Source organism: Poecilia mexicana, unplaced genomic scaffold (genome assembly GCF_051168715.1).
Source record: "Poecilia mexicana isolate PSO_F unplaced genomic scaffold, ASM5116871v1 scaffold_15, whole genome shotgun sequence".
NCBI lineage: Eukaryota > Metazoa > Chordata > Actinopteri > Cyprinodontiformes > Poeciliidae > Poecilia > Poecilia mexicana.
In genome coordinates this window covers 23,123,540-23,146,601 of record NW_028263384.1, presented here as the reverse complement: position 1 = coordinate 23,146,601, position 23,062 = coordinate 23,123,540, and the positions used below count along the sequence as shown (strand labels likewise).

The following is a 23,062-nucleotide window of genomic DNA, read 5'->3' as shown; positions in this document are numbered from 1 at the left end:
CTGTCTTTTTTTTTTATATCTTGAGTTTTGGAAAACTCTGAGCTGCTAATACTGATTTAAACCAATTCTGATTTCTCTTTCAGAATTATAATTCACAGTGTTTGAAATATTTGTTTCTCGCTCTTCTTCAGTGAGCGGTTATGTATTTTTCATATTACCAGAGATGAACGGTGCTTTGCCATTTTAAAACAAAATGAATAAATTGTCTTACTGCAGTTATCTACTAAAAGACTAAAGATCCTTACCTGACCTCTGAGATTTCAGGAAAAGCTTTCAGCATTTCTACTGAAAGCACATCATGTCTGAGAAATCTAAATGTGGAAAATCAAACAACTTGGGTATTTCTGGTACAATGAAGAATGTTGTTGTGAGCCTGACCTGAAAGTGGATGTACATAAAAGTACATGTTCTCTGTTCATTTTCCATTCACCGTCTTTTTGAGTCAGACAAAAAAAAAACACATAGCTTCCACAAACGTATCTTCCATATCCTCCACTGTGTTAGGAATGCAGCGCTGCCCCTCCCCTGCCTATTGCTGTGCCTCAAAGATTAACTGCCTGAAGCAAGGGAAATCTTTGTCCCTCTGTAATAACTTCCACTCTGAAGAGTGTCGAGGTGAGCATGACCTGGTTACTTCTCAGCTGTGGTTCATTCACTGATCAGAAAAACACTGAATTTTTGAGCCACGCTGAAAATTGTCCAATTCCACTCACCAGACAATTTGTCACTACAATTTCATCCAAATCCCAAACACATTTTCTAAACCTCTTTATTGCAGCTGCTTGCAGAATAGTAATGCTCTTTCATAATGTTTTGGATACGAGGCATTTCCCAGTTTTATTACCAATTTTTCACACGCTCACAAACAACTGAGGCCATCCTACAGCCTCTCGGTTGTTGTCTACCGCATATCTGGGGAGCTCTCTGATGCAAGGGGACGCAATGGAGCAACGGAGTGACGCCAACCCTGCTGTGTTTGTGTGGGCTTTGATCATGCTTTGTTTTTTTTTTGTTTTTTTCTCCGTTTGTCCATGGGCTGTCACCTCTGTCACACTTGCTTGGAAACTAGCAGGAATGGAGATGTCAGTGCGTTTAGTGTGCAGCGCACATTTATGACAGCGAGGTCTGCTCGTGGGTTTGTCCAACCCTCTGCTTGTGTGTGTGTGTGTGTGTGTGTGTGTGTGCGTGTGTGTGTGTGTGTGTGTGTGTGCGTGTGTGCGTGTGTGTGTGTGTGTGTGTGTGTGCGTGTGTGTGTGTGTGTGTGTGGAAGAGGTCACCAGCGCTGCCCGTCGATCCGCTGTCAATCCGGCTCATCTCCTCATCTGTTCATTAGCATGACAGAGGAGCTCCGCTGCCAAAGCAGTTAGTCACAAGAATCAGCTCCTGTCACAACACATTACAGCAGCTGGCATCTCTGAGCGTGGCCGGTGCCCACTGCTCACGTATTTACACTCACCATTCAAGAGTTACACTCAATCACACACCTCGGGAGTGTCTCTACATCTCCTCCTACCTTCCTTTCTTTCTTTCTAACTACTTTCCTTCCTTCCCTCCTGCATGGCTGCACACCCACATCTTCACTGTTAATCGCCCTCCTCCTCTCCATCATCCCCTAACTTTAGCTGGGACACATTCACCATCTCTCCCATTTTCGTGTCCTTCTTCTTTCCCTGAGCGTCTCTCCTCGACTGGCTCTATTTCTGTCTCCCTCCCTTCTGCTCTCCGTCTCCGTAATGCTCGAAGAGATCAAGACTTTTCATTTTTAATCCATCCGTCTTCTCCCTGTGATGTTTTAGTTATCTCTCTCCCACTCTGCAGCTCCATAAGCCCCCCTCTAACGCTCTCCTCCGCCTTCATTATCACCTGCTCGGGTGTCTGATGTGATTTGTACAGGAAGTTTGATACAGCCGTCTTCCCCTGTCTCCCGGGGCAGCTGGGTTGTCGTATCGTATAATAAAAAACACATATGTTGTGATGCATTAGGCCTTCCTCTCACAATCGTACTTCACGCCTACTGACTGAACACAGCATAATGCTAAGCTGCCTAAAGACGGCGTCTCGAACATGAATTCTGTACTTTTTTTTTTAATGGGAAAGTTTTGTTGCCTTCAGATTTCGGTTTGTGCGTGAAGCATAGCTGTCTGTGCCTCCAGCTTACCGACTGCTGGGAACTTACTGGTTTTCTCGAGCTGTTTATTTCCCGCTCATTTGCCAATCTCTTACAACAGTGTTGAAAAATGCGATTCGTCATTAAAATTAACGACACTCATGAACCTCCTTATTTGAAGGTGTCATCTAAACACACCCACATGTACTCTGAGTGTGAAAGAGACTGAAATTTGGTGGGAAGGAGCCGTGGCTTAGCCTTAGGGCAGGAGCTGTCTCTTGTCAAGAGCCAGACATTAGCGCTGATTGGCATTTAGCACTAGCCTCCACCTTATTCCAACAGAGACATTTCTGCTTCAGCTTTAATATTTGGATTATATCATTTATTTTAACTCCAAGAAATCTTAAATAAATAAATTTTTTAGAAGAAAATCAGAGAGGTCGGCATGAAAGAGGCAAAAGGAGGTGGAAGCAGAGTGTTGCAGAAGTTAAAGAAAGGTGGATCAGAGGACACATGGCAGTGAGGGGTGGGGGCTGTAGCCTCACCCATGCAAATACCGTGGGGTGGAGGTTGAGGCGCTTAGTTGGGGAGGGTAGCCAGGATAGGGTGTGTAATTACAGGGCCCCTAAGAGGAGAGGCCTGTAATCAGCCTGCCCTCAGGAAGGAATGCAGCTCATCTTCTCGTGTAATTACGGTCATTTAAACAACCCCAGCTCCCAAACACTCATCCCACTCCACTGCTCACCTATTCGCTGTTTGCACTTACGGAGAGACAGCAACAGGGAAGGGCAGATTTTAAACAAAATGGACTGCAGTGCAGCTGCAGTGTTTACATCACATTTGTGTAGTCTACATGCAGGGCTCTTGAGATGCCGCCTCCTTGTGGACTCCCGCCATGGCAACTGGCCACTGTGGAGTGGATTTGCAGCTTTGGAGCTATCGCGTCTCAACGCAGAGCCTCACCCCGGAAGGGAAGCGGGCGCATTGTGCAGCATCGAGTTTGACCTCCCTGTATAATAGCCGTGACATTGGTCTGTAATTTAGAGAGGATAATAGCAAAACATCATTGTCTCACCCACTCTTCCAGCTCTTCATCCCCCTCTTCACCCTCACCCTTTCTTTTCTTGCTCTCCCAGTCTCCACTTCTGATAGTGATTGATAGTACTTCTGCTGCACACCCGTGTTCCCATGCCATAGGTGGCCGTCAGGGCGCACACAAACAGCACAGGGCCGCTTTTTGATGGGCAGTGATTAATGAGCTCCATGGGGGGTGGCGCCCCCTAGTTGCGACAGTGCCCACTTTCAGCCTCTCTCTCTCTCTCTGTTTCCATTCAAATTCAGCAGTGGAGTTGCAACTATATAGAAAAACAGCACAAATTGTCTTAGAGCACCCACAGTCACATTCACCCACACGCTTAAAAACAGCGTCTTACTTGGAGAGACTGTTTGCTGAATCTACTCTGAGTAAGAATAATCCATAGTCTCTCTCTCTCACACACACACTCACACACACTCCGTCCACAGAGGCATATCATATGGAAAAAGCATGTGTCCTCCTACAGATTACTTCTTTTGCTTCTTAAAATGCTTAAATTATTGCAATCATCAAATTTGATATGAGACAAAGATAATCTGAGCAAATACGAAATGCAATTTTTAAAATTATTTTATTTATTGAAGAAGAAAACTGTCCAGACAAACTTGGCTCTATGTGAAGAAGTAAATTGTTTCATATCTGGTTGTGCCACCAGTAATAGTAACGACTGCCAACAAGTTCGTTTTTCACGTAGCTGTGAAGGACTGATGGCCCTCTCTTACTTGCAGAATCATTATAATTCAGCCACGTTAGAGGTTTTTATTTTTTGCCACATGAATAACTTGCTTAGGATCTCAATAAGACTTAAATTGACACTTTGACTAGATTGGTACTAAACTTTCATTTAGATTTTTTTTTTGGGGGGGGGATTAACTTTGGATGGGATTCATGGTTCACAAGTTACCATCTGTTACAGCAACCTGTTCATCTCCTGAAGCTGTAAAGAAGACCCAACCCATCAAACTACCACCACTATGTTTTACATTTGGTAAATATGTTAGTTTTACTCCAGATATAATGCGACCCACACCTTCAGAAAAATGTCGGTAATAGAGTATTCTCCCTAAAGTTGTGAAGATCAATAGGAAGTTGTTTTACTTTTATTTTCCAAACAATATCTGAGTAGTTTTGGCTCGATACTTCTGCCATTTTTGAACAATGCTTGCCCAGTCTTTTCTTTGAATTGTGCTCTAGCTTTTTTTTACAGTCACTTGAGGATTAGTCAATTGGTCAACAAGTCAAACTTTCTTTAGATCGGACATGATTTTTACTTTCTTGAGACATTCAGGTCTTCTTCATGCAATTTCTACAAAAGAGGTTTTTTGATTCTACAGGCAGAAACCAGGCCTAGATGTGATTAATGAAATTGAACTCAACTTTCTGAAAATGTTGTTAATGATAGTAGATTCATAGTTTAATGAGGAAGATGTTTACATTTTCACAGTGTTGGTATGGATAACTTTTTTTCCGCTTTGATAAATGAAATAATCATTTGAAAACTACTTTTTGCACAATCATGCAATCTTTCAAGATTTTTTGATTATCTGATACATTGAATTGACAAAAAAGTGAAGTAACCTGAGAGACGGAAATGATTTTTTATAGCAGTGTATATTTTGTGAAACAAAAAAAAAAAATGCTGCAGCATTCGCCCAGTTATCAGAGAAAAATACCACTCCCTCCTCTCTTTAATTGTCTCTTGTTTGCCTTCTGTAACCACGAGGTTGGATAGCATGTTTACATGTGTGTGATGGTGGGATCCCACATGGCGTTCCCCTCCAACGTGGCTGATTAAGCGTTATTATGTCACTGTGGGAAAAAATCAGGGCAGAGGAGCTCTTTTTGAAAAAGGGCAGGTCACACTTCATGTACAATTAGAGGCTTCTGGAGCAACACACCTTGCAGCTACGAGCGTGGGATTACACTCTATTTACAAGCAGGTCTGCAAATGAGGTCTTGCAAGCCTCTGCAATTGTTGCGTGTGTTCGTGTGTGCGCGTGCGTGCGTGTGTGTGTGTGTGTGTTGTTAACCCATCCCCAGGCTCTCTCCTCATGCCACCCAGACATGTTGGATGGACAAGCGAAGCATTCCTGTCACTGTGCATCTCCGTCACCTGCTTGGCCTTCTCCCCTCTGCCAATCTGCTTTCCAGCCCTCGGTCGCTTACCTCTTTCTGTCTGAGCATAATCAATGCAGGATACTGCCGATGACTGCAACCTCTGAAAATGTTTAGCTTCAGAGTCGTTTGCAGGAATGCACAAAAAAAAAAAAAAAACACTGTAGCTTTTAATTGAACAGCAGCACCTGGTGTAGTTTCTGGCAAATTGTTTAATTAAGCAGCGGATGTGGGAGAGCTTAGTGGAGCAGATTGCAGACTTTAATGTTAAAGCAAAAGGTTTAAATTATCTAAGATTCAATGAGTCACTTGTGGGTAAATATTTATTTTTTTTAAATGAGTTTTAAACTTTCTTTACTGTCACAATCTGCCTCTTGGCTCTATTTTAGTTCGTATTTATTTAAAGCTCTCCTCTTGATAGACTGAGCTTCTTTTGATTGGCATCTTAGCATGATCATGACAACCATGTCTAAAAATACCATGTTGTTTTTAAAGGAATAACATAATTGTTTTACTTTTATTAAAAACAGAAAAGCAACATTTACTCCCATTTTTGCAAAACTTACACAACATTGATTATTACATTTATATATTGCGTATATGTTATTTTGATTTATACTTTAAGCAAAAATTTAGAAAACAAGCCTGTAGGTTGTTCTCAATTAGTAAATAGTCAAACCTGTAGCAGCCTTTAGGCCAGCTGACCAGCAGTGCACAATAGCAGGGGATGGGAGACTGATTACAGAAATACTTTATGCTCTATTGAGGCAATGAAAACGTGTCACTCCAGCACCTTCTCTGATGTTTCACTACAAGAAGTTTAAACTACAGGAATGTTATGATTGAAAATTGTAGCGATTTGAAACCAGAACGCTTTGAAACCTTGATATCGACATACCAGAACACAGAGGAACCATTTTTGCTGAAGATGTAGCAGAAAAGTAATCTGAAAATGGTTGCGTAAATGTATTTTATGGTCATGTAAAGAAGTCGAGGAAGAAAATCCTGAATATCAGTTCAGTGTTTTCCTACCTTTGGTTTCAGCTTTTGACTTTTACACCACAGCCGACTCAGTTACAAAGACATAGCAGACTTTATCAGAAATATTTGAAAACTTAGCTAAATAACTTAACCATCCCCTAACAAAAAGTGACCCAACTCCTGTTACTGTTCCCAAAATGCACAGAAAAAACTCTAGATCTAGAAAATTGAAAATTCTAAATATTTTTGTTGGGAAAACAAACCATTGTTTTGGTTATAATCTCTAATGGTTTGCAGATCCATTTTATAAAAACAAAAATAGTATTTTCCAATTAAACTGACGACTTAGGCTTAGATTATATCAACTGAATTTCCCAAGTAAAGATACTTAGATTTCCACATTTTTCTAGCTTTTGTTTATTAAAATACGTCTGACATTTCCCAACATTTCCCTTCCAGAGCCCCCATCAGGTTAATTCTGCTGTAATATAAAGTTGGCTTTAGTTTATGTAACCTCTACCTACACAAATAAAAGAGAACAGAGTATTCACTTTTATTTTTACTACTTTTTCTCTCACGTTCTCCACCTCCTGCTTTGCATGCTAAGATCTAAAGGGAGGGCTGTTGCAGAATCAATGTCCCTGCATGTGCACCCAGTACCAAGTGTGCAGGGACAATGTAGGATCAGCTTTGATATTTAAAGTATCCTTCCTCTTTAGGTTTAGAGAGCTACGTTTCAAAGAGAAAAGAAAAGACCAGCATTTTGTAAAAAAAAAAAAAAAAAGAGGTCTCCACATCGTTAAACTGTCTTTGCGTTTAGATTGGGCTTATCATACGGAGAATGCATATGGTAAGCATCCTTCATATTTGGTGAAACCTAAATATTTCACCAAATATTTCAGTTTTGCATAGCTTAAATCAGAGGTTCCCAAACTGTGGGGCGCGCCCCCTAGGGGGGGCGCCGTGTCATTGCAGGGGGGGCGCGGAAGCCGTCTGGATGAAAAAACAAAACAAAACATGAACACTGTATGCGCTGGGTTTTTACCTTAGAATGGCCAACTCTCTGTTATTCCTATGTCAATTTGATACAGTAGAGGCTTCCACACTTCCCATATTTGTGTCCTCTGTCACTTTTATCAGCAGTTAAAACTGTTTAATCCGTTAACATGTTGTAACCTGTTTTTCCGAGCCGCCTTTAAACGCAACATGAGCGCTACGACGCTCGCGCTGGGTTTACACCTGTGAAGGAGACCTGCTGCTGCTCATGTGTGTTAGAATCACAGCAGCAAACCAGCAAAACGCAAAGAACTTTTCACAGTTTTTCCCTCCAAACTAACCGACTGAGTTGAGTAAAGCTGTTGGATGCAGGTAATGTTAGCTAAAAGATGACTAGCTAATATCAATACAGAACCTTTAGCTTAACAAGTACCTTGTAGGCTACCGATGTTGGTGTCTATTTTCAGCTATGTACATTCATTTTGCCCCCCAAAAAGTTTACCCCCCTTTCCCCCGCCCCCACACGCATCGTTTCAACCAGACAGCCATTTGTAATCCATAGGGGGCGCAGAAAATGTTTGGAAACCACTGGGGGGGCGCAGAAGAAAAAGTTTGGGAACCACTGGCTTAAATATTTGGTGAAACGTTTCAGTTTTATGCACAAATATTGCCCTTATTTGAAAAGATGACCTGCTCGTTTCTGTTCCTGTACCAGGTGGAAAGCACATTATAGCTCCTTTAAAATTATATAGGCAGAAGTATCAATCATTGAGGATGAGAAAAGTAAGCTATGCGCCTGTCGAGGTGAGAAATCTCTTCGTTAGAGAGTGTTCATGCTGAGTATAAAGAAGCTGTCCGCAGAGCCATGTGGAGCCACCACTAGTGAGCGTCTTGGTGCAGAAGCAGAGCTCTCAGGGCCAACATGTGGAAGCTTTCCTTAGAGAATCTGAAGAGGTTCAATTTGTGTTCGTTATAGCAGGGAGTCGCCCTCTCCTTCCTGCCTCCTGTCGCCTCTTGATGGCATAAAAATAATGGCATTTCTGTCACTCACTGACTGAATTAATGACTTTTCCCATTAAAAAAGATGACCAATTCAGCCCCCCGCCTGAGCCTGAAAAGGGCTGCTTAAAACCGTGTTGATTTAAGTGTGCAAAGATGGCGAACTGCATGACTCCTCATGATCCTCCTGTCTTTGTTGAGGTGGAAGTGATGTTGTCGAATCAACCCTCACTCCTGTCACCCGATGCCAACATGCATATGCACTCTAAAGCTGTCCACCCCCGGAAAAATACAGTTATTTCCATCAGAACTTCTCTCAAACCTCAACGCTCGTCCCTTCCCCCGCCCGTCCTCACGTGTTCCTCTCTTCATCTTTTCCCCTGCTGGTTTCTCCTCTCTCCTGCAGCCCTGAGTTTCTTTCAGGCTGATGAAGATGAGGTCAGTGTGAATATCAATCATTCAGCATAATTGTCCTTTAAGGCAGGCAAGGAGAGACTGCCTCCCTTCATCCATCTCTGTCTCTTTCGACCAGACTTGGTGTGCGAGACTCGCACCCCGGGGCGTCCTCGCAAGAGAGACGGTAATGAGGTAGATTGGATGAGGATGATGTATATGCTCAGTCAATCGATGTTACATAATGGCTGCTGATCACTGTATTAATTGGCGTCTGTCACCGGAAGCGATTTTATAATATGACTGCCTTTAAAATCTGTTTGTTCCTAATGGTCTCATCCGGGCGTTTGTGCTACCTGCAGTAGCTGTGGGCTACGCTTCCACCTAATAGTGCCTTGCAAAAGCATTTTGTCGTGTTAGAACTTCAAATTATTTATTGCAATTTTAGATGGTAAACACATGATTACAGATACGCGTATTATTCAATAGTTGTGAAGCAGAAGTGAAGGATAAACAGTTTCTGTAATGTGCAACCAGCTGCCTCATGGAAGTGGTAAACAGAGTCCAGCCTTACTAACTCTGGAGGATCTTCAGAGAGCGTTAGCTCAGGTGGGATGATCTGTTGTGTATTGCACAATTGCGGCTTTTAGGGAAGAGATGCAAGATGTCATGTAGGAGACTTATGGAAGAAGGCGAGACTAAAACGTGACTTTTCAGCCAACGTGCAAAAATATATCTGTTGAAGCACGGCAGTGATGGCATCATACTGTGGGGTGACTTTCTTCAACTCAGGGAAGGCAGACTGTTGACACCACTAGCAGTGCATTAGAAAATAAGGTGCAATAATTTTCTATCAAATAACCCACATCTGGGTCTGGTCAGCAGCTGATACTCCAACTATGATCCTTTTCTAACCCAGTGAAACACATTGTCTGTTAAGATCCCAAAGTCTAGAACCTTTTCAATGTCATTCATGGTTTTATTTCCAAATGGCACTTATGCAAAGGAAAACTTGTCTCCTTTGCTTAGAATGATAAAGAGGCTGTTTTATGTATTTTCCAGGCACATGGTGCCATTTTGTAGCATAATCAAGTAACTTAAGTTACCTTCAGTTAATATAAAAATGCTATAACAAATATGGCTTAAAATAAATTTGACTTTGTAATTAGACACCTTGAAATTGGACCTCTGCCTCTTTAAGAAACTCTTGGTCTTTCTGAAACACTGCCTTCACCGCTCCTATATTAACCCTTTAACAACATTTTTACCAGTGTTGCACTGTGAAGTCGCTCATATAATGAACTCTGCAGACTCACAGTTGCACCAGGTGTTTGCTAACTTTTCCTGACTAGTCTGAAGGAGCTGAGTGGGGGAGTCGCAGGTGTAGGGGTGCTCTGTAATGTGCAAACTCGGAAACTTGGAAACTGCAGCACAGGGGGGAGGTTTGTCCGAGTTGGAGTCCATAGGTCCAAACAGGCGTTTTGAACAGCTGAAAGGTTGCCAAGGGAAAGTAAAGGATTTCTCAAACATGCATAAAAGAATCACAGTAACACTATGTATGTTTTTGATGAGGGAGTAACATCATAACAACATAGCAAGCACAACAAGTCAATTTCACATAATACTTCCCCCTTAAGAACATCCAACTCTATCCGATACTCAGCACATCATAAGTAGAATGCTCCTTCTATATGCCGTTTACAACCATTCTTAGAAACGTTTGACTAAGAAGAAGTTCCTATGATAAGCTCAGCAGACAAGCAGTTACACCAGGTATTTGCTAATTGCTACTGCTCTGTGAGGCAGAAGCTCGGCTGGAGGCTGCAGCTCCAAAGAGGAGCTTTGTGTAGGTGAAAGTATTTAGGTACCTCCATATGGCTGCTGCAGGAGATTCAAGGACTCGTGCATGAAAGAATCAAATCAGGTATGTTTTTGATGACAGAATAACATTATAACATTTAACAATTTAGAAGGCAACGACTTATCAAGGTAGTTTGTGTTTAAGGTTGGAATTTGGTCAAGAGATCTATGAGATGGATAAGGACTGAGATTGGTAGGACCTGAGAATGACTCTAGTCATTAAAAGGGTCACTCCAGGTCTCTACAGAACTTAATGACATACGGAGGAGGGAATGTTGACATGAGTTCAGTTTTGTTGGAGACATCTCAAACAAGAAAAGCACCAAAGGACTCAAGCTGAACACTCTTGATGCAAAGTTGTGGAGATAGTGACTAAGAACATGAAAATCATGAAAGAAAACCTGTAAGAAACTGGGAACAAAAAACAGTCCTAAATACACATTTAAGGCTACAGTGGGGAGGTTCTGGATCCATTGTTACTTGGACAGTCGCTAGCAGTGCTCAGGAGACAACTTAATATCAAACTGGTATGGCTGCACAGTGCTGCCTTTGGTAGCACTGGTGCCTAGCAGCAAGAAGATCCATCATTGTTTGTTCTGTTTGTGTGTTGGACTGGCGACTTGTCCAGTGCAAATACTTTTGCGAGACACTGCATATCTCTGTGTGTGTTTTCAGATAAGGTCATAGAATACCATCTGAAGTCTACTAGAGCTCGACCAAAAGCTTTGAATCCAGCAGGCTGGAGGGAAGGAGGACTGGTGTCAAGGGAGGGCAAAAAGAAGAGTACTCCAGAGTCACAGGCGGAAGGAGGGGGGGTGGGATGCTGTTGTTTGTTTCTTTTTGACCTCATAGGATACTTAAAGGAAGAAAAAAAGGAAAGAATCTTCTGATCTTGCCAAATACAGCTTGGCCTCGTGTCATTTTATGGTGCGTCTCAGTTGTTTGGCTGCTTCAAAGTATTCCTCTTCCTGCTTTATTCTCTCCTGCGTGCCCCCCACCTCCTCTTCCTCCTCTTCCTCCTCTTCAGAGTGCAGTGTTGGGATAGCGAGGGCACTGGAGGGGACAGTAATGACTAACTCTGTAAAGGTAATGATAAAGTACAGATGCTTTAGACTCCACTCTGGCTAGAGGCACTGGGGGTAAGAAAATTACAGTCATCCGTGTGTGTGTGTGTGTGTGTGTGTGTGTGTGTGTGTGTGTGTGTGTGCGTGTGTCTGTGTGTGTGAGAGAATGAAAGGTAAAGGGTGGAGAAAGACAAAGAGACAAGAACAGAGAGTGTTTCAGTCAGATGGGAGACGGGGACAGACATGATTCATTCGCCCTGCCAGATGCTATAGCGATCCGCCGCTGTACGTCTCTCCTCTTTGACCCGTCTCTGGCCAGCGCCTCCCGTCTTTCCAGCCTGTCACCTTTTCCCACATTCCCTCCCATCTCCATCGAGGGTTGCCAGATTGGTTTGCTTTTGAATAAGGGCTGAAAAAAACAGCTTTGGGTGGATTGTTAGAATTTGGGCTGCTTTTAACAACATTTTACGTTTTTTGTTTTTTTTTTCTTTTAGAAAGTGTTCAAATCAAAATGATTTTGAAACAGTCAAAAAGCACAAAATTTTATTATTATTATTTAATTTACTTTGAAATGTCATCATCAGTGATTAGTGATCAATTAATCAGGTGTCACTTTGTAGTAGTATTGTAAAACAGACATCACAGTGCAACATCATGATTTAAAAGGAGATTGTGTTCAAAGAGTGAACTCCTAATGGTATCTGGTCAGAAGATAAAAAAGGACAACCAAAACTGTTGGGAATTGTAGATTGTGTTTATACATATATACGGCTCTAGCACTATAAACTTGTGTTTCATTAGAGGTTGAGATTTTGGGCTTTTTTTGGAGTTGGGCGGGTTTTACGTTGTGTTTGGGATGGAAACTGTCAGTCAGATCTGGCAGCCCTGTCTCCATCCCTAATGTTTCCTTCCTTCCGTCTCCCAGCTGGACCGGGCCATACAATGGAGGGGACCGCCTCACCTACGGTCGAATTCAGCATGCATAAATAGAGTGAGAATGGTGCCGCGTAAGCATGGGTTGTCATCTCCAGTGTGGCTGTGTGCGTGCATGTTCACATGATTGTTCTCTGAGAGGAAGAATAGCGAGAAGCCAGTGTTTGGTGTCTATCTGTCTGTCATTAGAGTAATAAAAGACTTGCTGTGCTGCACAGCGAGGAGTTCGCGTCTTTAAGGCTCCTCTGTTTTGCACAAATTGCCAGCTGCTGAGCTGTGATGGATGTTTGTATGCTGGCTCAAAATCACAGGTTCTGCTTTAAACTCCTGGCTCCATTATGTTACAGTGAGACACGTCGGGCCGACTGAGGCAGAACTTGTTTTTCTGTTTGTGTCTCCTACCTCTGTTATCCAAAAGTGTTCTTATTTTAATTAAACTGTGCACTCCTGCAGGGCTCAGAAAACACACACACACACACACTGCACAGAGTGGGAACATGCAGACCTCTCCTCCCATCTAGTCTCTTCCTCTCCCGCCTGTCATGCCTGAAGACTGACAGGCTGTGTTTTCAGCCGATGTTTGAACACGGACCGATCAATGCCGGACAAAGAGAAAAGGAGCGAGGGTGAGGGGCGTGGGGGGGGGGACAACACAATTGGTTATTGACAAAGATTTCAGAGTCTGAAAGAGTGGAGGCGACGGCTTAGTGAAGGGAGAGAGGAGGGGAGGATCACGAGAGCCACTGATTGCAGTTCACGTGCATTGTTAAGCATCGGGTTGAGATGTGTTAACTGCCCAAGTTGTTTGTGCTCACTTGCATTTACACCTACTTGCAGCTCTGATTGTGTTTAATTCAGCAGGTCGGACTCTGGCCAGAATAGGAACAGAAAACTGCTACTTTTTGACTGATGCGTGCATAGGTGGAAACCCCGGGGGGGACACAGGGGACAGGGCTCCCCGTTCATAATGGTGTCCCACCCCCCCAAAAAAACTCATTGTAAACACAAATAAAGTTTTGACCCTTTGCAACTATGCCAAGATCCCTTAACGGACGTCGAACGTGAGGGACGAGAGTATTGAACAGAGCAACTGCGATTGTTTTCCCAAGTGTTTCTTTGTTAGTATTGCCAAGATTTCTACTTGTTCAAGTGAAGCTAATTTATCTGTGTAAGTATTTACACATAGTAAATTCATAGGCAGCAGAATTTACAAAAGTTGGAAATAGCTAGCTCAAAAATGTCACTTGTCACTCCTGACTTGTCTGTTGATTTGATCAAATCAACAATCACTATAAATCTAAATAGTTTTTGATTTAGACTTCTGACTTTGATGGACATGAGTAGAAATTAAAGCAGGGTGCAAATATATTCTGTTAGATGTAATCATAAAGGTGTAGCATTGTCATATTTCCCCCTGATACCATTGTTGAAATTGCTGAGTGAACATTAAAAATTATGCATATACGTAGAATATGAACCTATATAGAACAAGACTACCACTACTACATTAAATAACATTATTTAATATCCTGAAGAATCTCTCTTAAAAGGCAAGTCACAAAGGAGCAGCTCTAACATGAAGATTAGACAAAACCTTTCAGTTTGTAGATGTGAAAAACAGGCAGAAATGTATTATTAATTTTGCAAATCACTACACGTTAATGCGTTTTGAATTTCTTCTGGAGCCCTGCATTGCACAACCCTCAGTGATAAGGATGCACAGTATTTGTATTCTCCTGCCATATGTTGTGGGACTGTGTACAAATCAATCAGGAATGGGGTGGGAGATGTTATTTGCACAGCCTGTCCTGAAATCATCAAAATTCTTGAAATGTAATTGCCTGGGTACTCTCTTTGAGTGAAAATCATTCACTTTTCAGCTTTAAAGCTTTCCGATTATTTTCAGAGAACCCGAAGTGCTCTGACTCATTCTGACATGCAGTTATTTTCACATACAGTCGTGCCTTTCTGTCAGTCTAGACCATAATCACTGATCTAACGTCTAACATTGTTATGTTTTTTTATTCTTCTTGTGTTGTGCAGATGTAAAACTTTGTTGTGTTTCTTATAATACCTTGCAAGGTGCATATGAGTAGCTACTGCACTACCTAAAGTAGGAAGTGGAAAACACATTTTCAGCTTTAGAAATCAGATAACTTTTATTTACTTTTCCACTGCAGGAACCAAGGCAGATGCTTGGTTCCTGCAGTGGAACCAAGCATATATATATATATATATATATATATATATATATATATATATATATATATATATATATATATATATATATAAGCTAAGTACAACTGAACAGTGAAGCTAACTAGAACTAAAAAATAAGTAAACTGACTTTTAGATCCTTTTAATCTTATCAAAATATCTGCCAAAAAGAACAGTGTAGTACCTGAGCCTGGGAACCAGCAGGAAGAGAGTTCACTTCAAGTACATGGGCTTTGTTTTCCTTTTTCGGTTTGTACTGTAATTTGTCAATAATAGGCTATACAGGCATATGTGTATGTGTGTGCCTGGGTCACATTGTGTGTATTTGTCCTTGTGTGGGTCAGATTCAATGTTTCTGTGTGGCGTACATGTGGCCTGTATTTGTGTGGGTCAGGTGGTGGTGGTGGTTTTGTGCGCCACACACACGATGCACGTTGAGGATGTGGTTGTGTTCATGTGGGTCAGGTGCAGTGACGGTTTTTGTGTGTGCCTCCAATAATATCTGGCAGGCCTCCCTGGTCTCACACACACTCTCTCAGCCTCTCTTTTGTCGTCGCCCTCAGTGTCACTTCTGTCTTGCTCTTAATCCTGTGCACTCCTCTTCATCACACAGCAGTCCAGCCTTTCGAAAAAACTTATACTAGCTGCATAGTGTGACAAAAGTAGCGATTTATAGCTTAGAAATTACTGTAGAATTTCTGATTCCAGTCAGTTACAGATTTCATAGTTTCTGGTAATTCTTCTGTAATGAGGCAGCTTTAGACTCCAGAAGCGATTTCCAGACCCATTTTTATCTCCATCCATTTTCAGTGGTGCTGCCAGGGTGAAAACAGATTAGCTGTGAGCAGAAATTTACCAAACGAAACGATCATGGATGAGAAGCAGCGCTTTTGATGAGACTTTGAAGCTTCAGGGTGAAGCTTTGTGGAGCTAAGCGTTTTTAATTTGAAGAATATCCACAATATGGAATTTAATATGTTCTCCTTGTGCATGCGTGGTTTCTGTCTGGGTACTCCACCTTCCTACCATTGGTCAATTGGTGTCTCTACATTGCTATTCGGTGTGAGTGTGTATGCAATGACTGCTGGAGTCTATTGGTTTATATGGTGTGTATGTATATATATATGTGTGTGTGTGTGTAGGTGTGTGTGTGCGTGTGTGTGTGTGTCAGTCGTTGAAAAATCTTCACTGATTGTCAAATCTAATTGGTAGTTCGGGCACAAAATCAACCTGTCAATTTCTGAGTCAATTTCTCTTGTAATAATCCACAATTTTACTATCACTTACTGACAGAAAACGTGAACATTTTTGTGTTTTTGATGGAGATAATCTGTCCTGCTGCTGTGGCTTTCTCCGAGCACCCTTGTACTTTCTGACAGAAAGTGACTGTTAGCTGACTGCAGATGAAAGACATCTTTTTTCACAGGTAAGAAGTGAACTGTAAGTTCAGGAATTGGCTGAGGAAGAAGTACATGTGAGCCAGAGTTTTCAAAGACAGAGATGGAAACAGGATGATGGGTTCATCCTGGTTTAAGCCTGGAGAAGCCGTTGACCTTCCTTGTATCCTGCAGTGGAGCTCCAAGCTTTGTGGAGCTCCTCCTTCAGCCTTTCAGAGCACAGCCAGACTGAATCTATTCATGGGAATAGTGGCACACAATAGCTGAAGATGGCATCTTACTTTCTGGGTAGTTTCTCTTGTACTCTGTTAGTAAAGTGACCAGGTGGGGCTTGATGCTTTCAGAAAACTGAGCTCTGCAAATTTGCCTGGTTTTAAATCGGCTGTTTGCTCACACACCTCTTTATCCACAGAGTGTAGCAAATGAGATTTAGGAACTGTGAGACTGCTGTGCAAGAGAGGCAGAGCTATTATTTGTGTTCATTTTCATCCGTGTGTGTGCGTGTGTGCGTGTGTGTGTGTGTGTGTGTGTGTTTACGATAGAGGAGGAAAATGGGCTGAGTGGAATGAATATGCCCGTAGGTTTTTGGAAACCTCCTGTCTGGGGCTGATGCTGTCAGTCTGCGCCAGTCTTCCACTTAATGCTTATTGAATTCAGATCATTTTCATGTGCTGAAGCAAGTTTTCTGCTGGAAGGTCAGCGCTATTTAAAATTTATATCCTAGATTAGGCTAAAGGGAAAGTGATGATAATAGCTCAAAGAAAGACAACATTAAACTATTCAATAAATGTTAAAAAAAAAAAAAAAAAAAAGGGCCACTAGATAAACTGAACTTTTGAGACACTCATAAAAAGTGCATTAGTTTGCAGCGCGGGTCAGAAGTTAACATACACCCATCTTGAATCTGTCATATTGATTTTGTTCTTTTCTACTTAAACTGCAGCTTTTTCAGGGTGAAATTATTTTTAATAAAAGCCAAGTTTGTAGTCTTGTGGATTTTCACTCATCCATACTAACACACACCAACTTGTATATGTTTTACAGCTGAAGCAATTATTCAGATGAATCGTGATTAATCAGTTATTGAAATAATCGCCAACTAATTAAGTAATTGAATAATCATTAACTGGGAGTATAAAAGGCCGTAGACTCTAAAACATACCATATGCTGAGAGAACAACAAACTAAGGACAAAACTGTTAAAAAAAATTAATAAATAAAACACATTTATACTTTTCATGTAAGATGAAAAAGCCGTATTTGTAAATATGTTCCACCCAAAACTCAAGTTTCAGCTTCATCTGGTCTAATATTGCATAAAATGAAAAATCTGCAAATGCGCCAATAATTGTTAGCTGCAGCCCTAATTTGTCTAAATGTCCCTTAGAAACTCACCTTCCAGAGACGGGTGTATTTAAACTTGTGAGCAGAACTGTGCGTTAACCTCTCCTATGATGAACCCCAGCAGACATCAATAAGTGGGATCTACCCATCTTTATTAGGGTGAAAAAGTCTGGCTGAAGAGGTCAGAAAATCTCTGTCCTTGCCGCCAGAAGAGTCTTGGCAGCGCTGCCTGGAGTGATGTGTCACCTCGGAAATGTCAGGGGATAATGTGAGATCAACGGGACCTATATGTGAAAGGTCAGCGGCTCTGCTCTTCAGCCGAGAAGTGCGGACTCTTCCAGGGAGACCAAAGCAGGAGGCCTCCCTTGAACAGATTGGTGTCGATATGTGGAAGCAAAAATGTCACCACTTATGGTGCACACTGTCAACACCTTAAATGGCTTCCCAAAATACACCTAACACCCTGTAGTTGGATTGAGATTCACCAGATAAGCTGCTGCACATTTACTGCCTCCGGATTTGCTGAGTTTTTTAAAAAAATTCCTGTATTTCTTATAACCCAGGAGCAGGATGTTGACACTGAATGACATCTGGCATGTGTTTTTTGTTTTTGTTTGTTTGTTTTCTCAGAGAGCAGCGACTACAGCGAAGCCGAGGTTCTGCCCGACTCCTTCCCGTCAGCTCCAGCGGAGCCCCTCCCGGAGTTCCTGCTGGAACCCGAAGACGCCTTCATCGTGAAGAACCGTCCGGTCCAGCTGCGCTGCCGGGCGTCGCCTGCCACCCAGATCTACTTCAAATGTAACGGCGAGTGGGTCAATCAGAACGACCACGTCACCAGGGAGAGCCTGGACCAGCTCACAGGTAAGCACAACGCGGAGAACTGTAAACACAGCAACACACACACACACACACACACACACACACACACACACACACACACACACAGTAATGTCACCTTGTATTATACAGAGATAAACATCAAACTTAATTACCAACATCATTTTCAGCTATATAATCCATTAGGTCCTTTAGGACTTAATGTGCGCGCTAACTGCTTCTGGCATTCAGCCACTGCATAATTTACATGCACTGTGTAATATTTGCTTCAGCGGTTTCCCTCCGTCTTCCCTCTCTGTGCAGGTCTGGTGGTGAGGGAAGTGGACATCTCTGTGTCACGGACCCAGGTGGAGGAGCTGTTCGGCCTGGAGGACTACTGGTGCCAGTGTGTGGCCTGGAGCTCGGCTGGCACCACCAAGAGCAACCGTGCCTACGTTCGCATTGCATGTCAGTATCAAGGCTGTCGGTCCTTGTGTGAAACACAGACAAAGAAAGGAGACATTCCTGATTTTATGCTTGTTGTATGTGTCAGCTTAAGCATAAATGCAAATGAATTGGCTGCAGCATCCCGCCGCCGTTCCCCCCATGGAAATACATGCTGCGGTTTGATTGACACGTTGCATGTTTATGAGGGTGTGGAGTGAAAAATGCGATTCGGTGACGGAGGCTTTGCATAGCATGCGAGAGAGTTTGTGTGGCAAACAGTCACCAAGAAAGCCTGCGTGTCAGTCACAGTACGTGTGTCGCCCCCTGTAGACCTGAGGAAGAACTTCGAGCAGGAGCCCCTTGGGAGGGAAGTGCGGCTGGAGCAGGAGGTGCTGCTGCAGTGTCGGCCCCCGGAGGGCATGCCCGCTGCGGAGGTACGCGTTTCTCTCCTCATCAACATTACCTTAACATGTTCACTTAACTGTTGTTCGTCTCTTGGTGAAATATTTACACCTACGTTTGCAGCCGTCTGACAATGTGGCAATAAAAGAGCTCTTTTATTGGCACATACGTTAGCACATGCTGTTTCTTCAGCAACACATCAGATAGACTTTATGTTCTTGGACTAAAGCAATACAGCAAATGTTCATATGTGATATGAAACACCTGAAGAGGGAAATAATTACTGCTCTTCTCAATAAATCGGAACATCATCAAAAAGCAGAGTTATGGATTTGAGTTAAGAAGTCATAAAACGCTTTGGACTTGACTTGGACTTTCACACCAATGACTCGGCACTGCAGTGTGACTTGAGAGAAAAATTTGATATAATTTTATTATATATAGGAGACAAAACAGAATAGAAAATTACGTGGGCTTAAAGCTAAAGTAGCGAGCCAACAAACTTCTTGCTGACAATTAAACTTACACATATTGCTGGATGAAAGCTAATAAAGGAATTAATGTTTTACCTAATGTTAGCTTATATTTTTTGCAATTTAATCATGGATCCTGAATATCCCATATAGTTTTGTCAAGAGGCAGATGAGACACCAGACCTCACAATACAATCAAGCTGAAAGCCACTTTCAAAGAAACATGGGCTTCTTTAACTCCTCAGCAGAACCACAGGCTCATCACGTCCATGCTACGCCACATTGATGCAGTAATTCATGCAAAACGAGGCTCAACCAAATACTAAGTACATATAACATACCGTATGTGGACATACTTTTCAGTAGGTTGACATTTCTTCATTTAAAATCATATTTTATTGGTTTTCTGTAATTCGCTAAGAAACTGAGTTTGACTTTTCACTGTCAGCCGAACCAAGAAATAATTAAAACAATGACAAATGTATACATTAGAGTTCAAATATTTCAATTAAGTTCATCAAATAAAATCAATTGCAAGTCAGCTTAATTGACTTGCACCTGTGTATGGAAAGCAGCCATTGGATTAGAGAGAGGCTTAAAGCTGGAGTTTGAGAATCAACACAAACCAACAGACTTTCTATCCTCAGACAGAATGATAAAGTTTCAGAAGTGTTTGATCATCACCGTGTGTTGTGGAGTCTTAATACCCTGCAGGTTTATCGTGTTTACTGAGCGGCTCTGTGGATGGCGTGCTGAGTCATGTTCCTGCATAAACACCTGCTGATTTGTGCAGTTTTTTTAGGGACTTTCAGCTAAAAGCATTAAAGAAATTAAATTGATTATTTCAGTTTTTAAACCTGAATATCTGCCTCTGTTAATAACTGTTGATAAATGACATCAGCAAGTAATTTTTCTCTTCCCGTGCGTCATTTAAAGGTGGACTGGCTGAAGAACGAGGATGTCATTGATCCGTCACAGGACCCCAATTTCCTGATCACTATTGATCACAACCTGATCATCAAACAGGCCAGACTCTCAGACACGGCAAACTACACGTGCGTGGCGAGAAATGTGGTGGCCAGACGGCGGAGCAGCACAGCCACTCTCATTGTTTATGGTAACTTAAGCTGCACCACATGTTTGTCTTTTTCATTCCTCCAACCTCATCTCATTCATCTTTGATTGTTTGTCCACAACTTTGATTCGTGGAGTCGAGGAGCATTTGAGGTAATTGTGTCACCATAATCACTCCTGTGTTCCTTGATTTAGCAGTAACATAAAACACTTTTATCTAATTTTATCTATATTTATGTACAGTTGAAATCAGATGTTTAGGTACATAGTATCAAAAATAGTGTCTTTTTTACACATCTGGTTTGATGTGTCTTGTTTCACATCAAACCAGACCAAAAACTTAAAAGTGTTATACACAGTTACTTAACTTAGTGGAATCGCCTTTTAAACAGTGTGATTTAACTCAAACTTTTTGATTTTCCTTCCATAAACTTCTCACAATAGTTGGCTGTGATTTTGGCCCATTCCTCCTCATAGAAATGTTTTAACTGAGTCAGGTTTATTAGCCGCCTCGCGCTCATAATGTTTTTAATAGACTGGGATCAGGGCTTTCTGATGGTCACTTGACAAAATATTGACTTTGTCATTCTTAAGTAACTTTGTAACTAACTTGGTGAGATTATTAGTGTCACTGTCTGCTCTGAAGGACCTCATGCTGCGACCTAGGTGGTATAATGCACCAGTCCCTCCTACTGCAAAACATGATGCTGCAACCTCCATACATTATAGTTGGAATGGTATTTTGGGGCTTACAAGCTTCCCACTATTTTCCCCAAATATAACAGTAGCTGCATTTCCATTACAAATATATGATGTTGCACTACTGTTGAAAAACATAGTTTTACAATTGCGCTGTTTCTTAAATAAGAAAAACATTTAAAATCACGTAGGAATAAGTTTATTAAAGCGAAAAGCCATTAAAAAACATGAGGAGATCCTTCGACTATTTCTTGTTGTCTTCTGCTTGCTCCAGTGGCAACATCCGGTTATTGATCATGTGACTCCTGTGTTGCAAAAAAAAGTGTTTCCATTGCAGTTGTGCGAAATAAACCACTTTTGATAAAGCCATACCACCACCTCATCCTATCTCCAGAATTTTAAATTGAAAAATGGGAGTTTTTCCAAAATTGGCATGTTTCCACTACGCCAATATATTTTCAAAATATCAAATTACACAATTTTATGATCAATGGAAAATGCAGCTACTGATTTTTATGACCAAACACTTTATCATTAGATCACAAGACATATCTTCAAAAATGAAGATCTTTGTCTCTGAGTACACCTGTAAGCTATAATCTGGCTTTTTTTTATGTTGCTTTTGGAGTAATAGGCTTCTTCCTCCCAAACGTAAAGCAGGAAAACTGAGAGGTTTTGCTGTTTGTGTGTCTCTGTGTCAGTTAGCGGAGGTTGGTCTTCTTGGACTGAATGGTCAGAGTGTAACGCTCGGTGTGGGCGTGGCTGGCAACGTCGTACACGCAGCTGCACCAATCCGGCCCCTCTGAACGGAGGAATCTTCTGTGAGGGCCCTCCGGTGCAGAGAATAACTTGCACCACACTGTGTCCAGGTAAAGAAGAAACCTTTCCAAACTCTTTTGTGCTAAAGCCTGAAAAGGCTTCTTGCTCAAAACTGTAACTGCTAGAAGAAGGAATACAGTCATTCACCATTATGACCATCTTTACTTTGCTGTATGTCAAAGCTCCTTTAGACTATGGTTCCTACACACTGTTTAAAAGCATTGAATCAGCTTAGTTTAAAGATGGGAAAAACTGGGGCTTCCAGACTCATCTCTGTATCCTGTTTTCTGTGCAGTTTCTGTTCTATGAAAAAGCTGAAGTCATTTAAAATGTGTGGCATAGAGACCAAACTTGTTCGTTATTTTTGCAGCTTGACATATGGAAGTTTGCTGATTCTGTGAAATTCTAAACAGCTCAAATCTTGTTGAGAGGTAACAGATAATGCAGATAATACTTAAAACATTATTTTCGGTAAAGGAAGGAAATTATCATGTAAGGGTGCTCATAATTTTAAAACTTCTGGAAAAGTTTTTTGTGCTGCTGTGCAAGGAGTTAAAATGTGGAATGTTTTGTGGAGAAGAAGCAATGTTCACACGAAAAACTGCTTAAAATGAGTAAATAACATACGGTCTTTATCAAATTCAAATAAGAGAAACATAAATTTGAATTTATTGAACGTTTTGTCACCTGATTTTCTAATTATCTAACTGTGTATGTTTAGTTTTCTATTGTTTAAATCTTTGAAATATAATTTACAAGAGAGACCTGTATTGATAAAACAAGCCAAATTAAAAACACAGCAACAAAACAAGCAATCAAGAAATTTTTGA

At 41.6% G+C, this 23,062-nt stretch overlaps 1 protein-coding gene across 1 annotated transcript in view; it reads left to right on the top strand.

Moving 5' to 3' along the window:
* The window catches only part of unc5b (unc-5 netrin receptor B), a 79,101-nt gene that overhangs the window by 32,918 nt on the left and 23,121 nt on the right, over positions 1–23,062 (top strand). Inside the window, exons 2-6 of the mRNA XM_015010436.2 lie at positions 18,133–18,363; positions 18,643–18,786; positions 19,096–19,199; positions 20,577–20,757; positions 22,115–22,282. Coding sequence (XP_014865922.2) covers positions 18,133–18,363; positions 18,643–18,786; positions 19,096–19,199; positions 20,577–20,757; positions 22,115–22,282 — 828 coding nt within the window. The remainder of the gene's footprint in view (positions 1–18,132; positions 18,364–18,642; positions 18,787–19,095; positions 19,200–20,576; positions 20,758–22,114; positions 22,283–23,062) is intronic.